Below are 6936 nucleotides of genomic sequence, written 5' to 3' on the forward strand. Positions count from 1 at the left end.
GCTCTGAAAGGTGTTTAATTTTCTAACAGTTTTATTTCTTTACTGCTTTACTTTTGATTGTTTTATTTCACATGCACAAAGTACAGTAAAACACTTTCTCTTTTTATAAAGATTAATCTTGTTACCTTATTGAAAAAAATGTTAAGAAACTTTTGTAACAAGCAATAAAATGTTCAGTGTGCATTTGTAAAAGATGGTACACTGAAATTTCATTGTGGAGTTTTGTTAACTTTGTGTGCCTTTCCCAGGTGGTATTCTGATGTATGGAGCCCTGCTGCTTTTTGAATCTGAATTTGTACACGTCGTTGCCATTTCCTTCACTGCCCTAATCTTGACAGAGCTCTTGATGGTTGCACTGACCATACGAACATGGCACTGGTTAATGGTGGTGGCTGAATTCCTCAGTCTTGGCTGCTATGTGGCCTCTCTTGCATTTCTAAATGAATACTTTGGTGAGTAATGTTAGAAGTATTTTAGCAAATAACTGTGCTTTGTAGCATACTGTTTGTAATGTTTTTTTCTCAGTTTTTGTTGAGTGATGTTACACTTTGTAAAATAGAGTATTCTCCATAGAAAATGTGAGTTGAAATTGAAAATACTTTATGTTGATTTAAAATATTCTCTTACCATGTTCTCATAGAGGCTTACAATTTTTTTCCTGTTATCATGATTTATCTGCATGATAAACTTTACTGGAACCACGTGCTTTTCACCTCCTTGATTTGATCTTCCAGTGACAATCCAAACTGCTCAACTTAAATTAGCTTTGAGATTTGCACTATTGAAATGGATGTGATTTGATAAAATCAGTATCTTTCACCAAACTGGTGAATTACTTTTTATCTCATTAGATATAACCGAAGAATCACAGAATTGAAGGGGTTGGAAGGGACCTTGAAAGATCATTGGGTCCAACCCCCCTGCTGAAGTATTTCTAAACTAGAGAGTGAGGTAGAAGGTTTTTAAGATATTTTATATAAGAATCATCATGTTTCCTAATTATATTAAGCTTACATTAAGCTTACTTTGTTTTATATTACTGTATGCCATACTGTGTCTTATGGTTATTATTCATAATTCACAAGTTGAAAGGAGAGGATGCAAATCTTAACAGTCAAGGATCTGAGCATCAAAATATTACATATTTCTTTTTATATCAAATTATACTTCAGTAAAAAAAAAATACTATTTCTTAGTGTGGTTTTACAGATGTAACTTGCAGAAATACATGTGACGGTTTTGATTATACCTCACAAGGAGTAGAATCCAGCTCCACCTTCCTGTTTTTCAGGAGCTATTGAGTAAGAAGTTCCTTTCTTCACTTGTTACTTCCTGTATCAGAATTAGATGTGTTATATTGTAGTTTCTAGTGTTCTAAGTTCTGATTTCACTCTCTTATGTCCCAGGTGTTTAACACTAGTGTAGTTACATTATATAGCTACTTTATAATGAGCGAATGCTTTGCTGCCTGTCTCAACTTTTCTGTTAACTTCCCAGATTTATCAAAAGTCAAATTTTAATGAACAAGCAATCTTGCTGCACTTGATACTTATATTATACACTATTTTAGGTTTTCCAGAATACCTTTTTCTTTTTTCTGACACTAGTACACAGGCTCTTTAATAGAGATTATTGGATTGATTCCCAAGTTTCTCCAGCTAGATGGTAAATGAATGAGCAAGAATGTATACAGGTACAAGCTCTTTGTTCCAAACTTACAGGAACTTCATAAAGCAGGATTTGCTGCTTCACCTTTTTAAGTTGCCTGTATTGGTGGCAGCCAGACCTTCAATCCTTTATTGGTATTTTTCATTGAGAAACACCCTTATGGTGGTGTTCATAGATGTTTTAAAAAAAAATGTAGGTGCTTCGTTTCTTGTAAACTCTGGTGTAAAGGGGAGTACTTTACTATCTCTGTGTTTGCTAGACGAGTGTAAGCAAATGAGTAAGTAAATGGTTGTACGTCTTCCTGTAGCCTTTGGTCTTAACTTTTGTATGTTTCATCTTCACTGATGAATATTTTAAGGGTACAGAAAAAGCTGCAATTTCATGAGCTTTCCTAGAGATGTATTTTAGTGTGTATTATTCATCAGTTAACCTGAAAAAATGCATTTCAATTTCAGAAGCAGTCACTTCTGCTTAGCACTTTTCCTCTTACTTAGGGGAGAGAGCATCTCTTTTGGTTCATAAAGTGTAGTATAAACCTAAGTGATGGTTTATAGTGCAGGGTAGAGAATAACTTTAATGTGTCTGGGAAAACAATCCAGTCCAATAGTGCTTGACTCTACAGGCAAATAAACTGTTTCTTTCAATAATGTTACTTATAACAATCACCTGCTTCCAAAGGAATGATATCATGGGTATGACAGGGTACTCAACTTAGGAAAACAAAAATATTTGATACTGCTCTGTAACTCTCCCTCATAGAATTAAATCAGTTTTTAGGTTTCTGAGTAAATCACATACAAGGGTTTCATTAGACATGTCTCTATGATGTGTTACATTGGCATTTAGTATGCCTAAGCAGGTTAAAACTATCTACGAAGTTTATACATTGGAATCTAATATACAAAGTATTTTTAAATGACTATAGTTGGAGCAGTAAAGCATTTCTTTTGCTGCACCTTTCTGAAGAGAATTTTTGTTCACATCTAAAACAGTTCTAATCACCTTGCTTATGAAGTAGATTGTACTTTGAAGTTGAATGAAGCAAAATAAGAAACCACCTAGCTATTTACAGCCTCAAAACATAACCAAATAATCTATTTTCAAAATGTTTTGTATTAATTGCTGTTTAAAATCTTTCAGTTGTCATATGAAAAGCAGTAATATTCCAGTTAATGCTACTAATATCTTTTTCATTCCCTTTTTTGTAGCTAATCTTTTGTCTGTTTTTGTTTTTTTCATGTAAATTTCATATTTTCTGTAAATCTATCCCTTCATTTTCATTCTCCCCCTTTGTGAAACAGGTATAGGCAGAGTGTCTTTTGGAGCTTTCTTAGGTAGGTGAAGTTAAACTTTTCTTGAAGATTTCTTGGTTGGGGGGTTGGTCTCAGATCTTTCCATGATTCTAGAGTACAACTTAACCATTGCAAACTATAGTCAAAAGCTTCAGTAGCAAGTGTAGGGTGTTACCATTCTTGTTAATGTTTGTCACAGAAAACTTTTGACTGTGGCTTGTGGCAATATAACTACATTGCTTTCTCCCTACATTTTTGGGCTGTAATTTAATCTCTAAAGTTTTAAGAATCTTTTGGTCTAGTTGATGTGCCTATTTCAGAAAAAAAAAAATCTGAATATGGAATAAAGGATCCAAAAAAGTAGCAAAACTGGTTAGGAACTTGTATAAATATTTCATAGCAGTAGAAAAATAAGGATAAGGTGGCTTAACTTTTTAATATGAGAAAGTCTTGCTATTAAACTGAGATCCCCTAAAATTACTTTGTTCTGCAAAACAGTGTAAGGAGCATAAAGGGACTCGTCAGCTCCTATTTAAAGAAAATAGTTGGCAAAAATGAAATGTTGAGGTTAACTTGCTCTGTGTTGTTTTGTAGCTTTTTATTTTTTTATTTATTTTGCCTGTTTTTAAACAATAGCATAAGCAAACAATTAAGAGAGTTTTATTGACTTTACACTATGAAAGTTCCAGCTTCCATGTTATCAGCTGCCATTATTTATTTTCCCTGTTTATTTCTGCAGATGTTGCCTTTATCACAACTGTGACCTTCCTGTGGAAAGTGTCAGCAATCACTGTTGTAAGCTGTCTTCCACTTTACATTCTCAAGTACTTGAAGCGCAAATTTTCTCCTCCAAGTTACTCCAAGCTTACCTCGTAAAAGTAATTATATTCCTATGGTTTTTCACTCACACCAGTCTGCAAATCGCACATTCACTGTGCTTTAGTGTCTATGGATTTATGTTGGACTAAAGAAGTTAAAAATCAAAAGTGATCAAGTGAATAGAGCACAAAAAGAAAGGGAAACATCTGACAGGTACATAACACAGAAGTACACTAACAAGACTATCAGAAATAAACTAAATTTTTGTTATGTTGTTTTATTTCAGTTTCAGTTGCTCATTGTAAAATAAAACTGAATTACATTTGATTTGACAATGCTTCTGAATGATTTCATTGCTACTGTAAAGGATTTTTTCCTGCTGTATTAATCTTCTGCAAGTTGAATTGAAAGCTTCAATGATTACATAACTTCCTAGTTCCAGTCTTTTCCTTTAATGTTTACGTATGGAAAAGTTCGTTCATTCATACTTACTACAACGAACCTAATACCTGTAAATGTCGTCTTTATTAGCAGCTGAATTTTATTTGTCATCAAGCATTGATTAATATGCACTATCTGAATTATGTACAGGTGTCTGCATAGCACAGTATTATTTTAGGAGCTGTTGTCCTTTTCTGTACTTTTGAGTTCTGGCACCAGTAAGCATTACAGATCAGTGATGTTGACAGCAGTTCTTTAAATGCACATTAAAGCCAGGTTGCACAAAAGCAGTTTAAAAAATTAAATGATACATTCTGTACATAATTCCACAGTACCTGTTGATCTGTACAGATGTCAAAGACATAGCTGCTCAGTAAATATGTTTTAAAATTCTTATTCATTTTGTATTTGTAAAACTGCAAATAGTGTTAAAGTACATTTCTATATATGAGAAGTCCAGTAAACCTTGTATTAGCTAATATATTTAAATTGCCTTGTAATCTGTTTACTTAGGTTACTCAGGTAAAATGAAATAAGATGAACACATGAGCATTGTGATAGGAAAATCTGTCATCTTCCAAGTTGTAAATGTTATGTTTTTATAACTCAGTTTGGGTGCAAACATGTTAAAAAAAAAAAAAATCAAAAGGTTTCGCATGTTGTAAACTGTCAGAGTTGTGTATCTTTGCTGAGTTATGACATTTTACAGCAGTTGAAGATTTGTTCCAGAAACTCATATGCTCTAATCTGATACAGTCCAAAGGGTCCAAATCTTGTGTGCTGTGCTGGAAAGTAGATTATATTATTTTAGTTTCCCATTGTGATATAATCTTGCTTTCTCAAGAAGTACATATAACAAATTCAGGATAGTCTATTAATTAGTGGAGAAGATCAGTATGATTACCCATGCTTTGCTAAATATTTGTGTTTTTTAAAAAAAACACTTAATGTGGATGTTATTTTTATGTTGGACTTTATGCCTTTACAACATTAATCCTTGTTTAGTATCTTATAACTTCTCCCTTATGCAATTATAATATTCAATGAGTGATATTTAAGTGATAAATCTACTTCCTGGGAGAGCAGAGGAAATTGCTGCAAAGCTATTTGGACTATAATCCACTCCATTGATTTTGTTCTGAAAGTTTTTCTTACTAGTTATTTATCTGCCTTTTTTTTTTTTCATTCCTCATAATAAAAGCAATAAAGCCTAATTTCTACTAAATGTTATTAATGGTATATGTATTGAATGAAACTATTGAAGTAGCATTTCTTTTAATTAACGCAACATTGCGGAGTATTTTGCTTTGTGTCCATTTGTAAACTCGCTTCTGTAAAAACCCCCACCAGGTGTCACTGTTCTGGCATACTAGCAGAAGCTTTTCTTCATGTTATGTGGTTTTGGCAAGTTACTCCTGGTTTATGTTTTTAGTTTAGTTCTGTTACCTTTTTTGTTGCTGATTTGGTTTAGTTTTCTATTTTTCCTCAGTAAGTGGTAATTACTTAGAACCAATTAAGAAAAGTTAATGTGTGCCATTCTGAGACATGATGATGTTTTTTTTCAGACTGACTTATGTATTGTGAGCCCCAAACCATACAAGTTAGATACAGTAAGTAAGCAAAAACTTAGAGGCCTTCATCACATATTTGATATTAGAAAATGCGAAAAATCAGAAATTGAACTAGGAATATGGAAGTGATAATACTACCTTAACACAACCATATGAGATACCTCTGTATCCATGTGTATGGAACTTAGTGTACATATATTAATCCTCAGCATTAAAACTGTGAGGTTAGTGTACCAGCAAATGTATAGATTCTACACGCATATACGTGTTTCAGAAGTGGAGTTAGTTAATTCTCTAGAGTGCCTGCTTTCTTAGAGTATTTCCAGTCTATAGAAAATGTCTAGATTCAGCTAGCACTTTATTTTGAAGACTGCAGAATTGAGATCCAGATGACTTACCTTGCTTTTGAGTCAGTGCAAAACCATGTATAGCAGGAAAGCCTGCTTTATATTCACCCACATCACTCAGCCACAGCCCTGTAAAGGGGGTAGTGCTGCCATATTACAATAGGATACAATTATCAATATGAACACAAAATGTACGTATTGTAACATGATACTTGTCAGTAGAAAACTGTAACCTATTGTGGGTTTTAGCACAGAGTAAGTTAAATACCATCATAATCCCTGGCTCTTAGAATGGAATGGTAACATGTCTGGTGTGCAGGTGAATAAATGATTTCCTAAGAATTTCATTCTGTTGTCATTCACATCAGTATTTGTCAGGAGTAAATCTGGGGAACCGTATCACCTACATAAACACAGATTTAGGCCTTGGATCTGCAAGTTACACCCAGTCCTTCTGACTTTAGTTTTAAATATTAAATTATTAAAGTTAAATATTCAATACACATTTACTTTTGTGAGCTGCTCTGTCAGGTGTGTATTTCTGAAATGGTAATAATCCATTTGAAAAATTTAGACAACAATTTCAAAATCAGGGTAGGATAAAGGATAAAGTGTGAACAGGAACTGTCTTCCTAAAAGTACCATACTTAATACTGACTTACTTAGACCACGTCTAATAACTGTAAAAGCTAAACCTTTGCTGTGTTTCCAGTGTATTTTGATGGGAGAACACAAGGAAAAGGAAGGGGGGGTGAGGGGGGAGTAGTACTGACAATGATTCCACTAATTTCTTCTGAT

At 33.4% G+C, this 6936-nt stretch overlaps 1 protein-coding gene across 7 annotated transcripts in view; it reads left to right on the forward strand.

The window, feature by feature from the left end:
• Positions 1-5445, forward strand: part of ATP9B (ATPase phospholipid transporting 9B (putative)) — a 179146-nt gene extending 173701 nt beyond the window's left edge. For 5 of the 7 annotated variants that reach the window (XM_083824962.1, XM_083824965.1, XM_083824964.1 and 2 more), the window contains 3 exons: positions 249-452; positions 2970-3002; positions 3700-5445. In XM_083824962.1, coding sequence (XP_083681088.1) covers positions 249-452; positions 2970-3002; positions 3700-3836 — 374 coding nt within the window. In that variant the 3' untranslated portion in view covers positions 3837-5445. The remainder of the gene's footprint in view (positions 1-248; positions 453-2969; positions 3003-3699) is intronic. The other 2 variants (XM_083824963.1, XM_083824966.1) reach the window with 1 other exon arrangement.
• The last annotated feature ends 1491 nt before the right edge of the window (positions 5446-6936 follow it).

This window comes from Anser anser (assembly GCF_964211835.1).
Source record: "Anser anser genome assembly, chromosome: 2".
NCBI classification, from domain to species: domain Eukaryota; kingdom Metazoa; phylum Chordata; class Aves; order Anseriformes; family Anatidae; genus Anser; species Anser anser.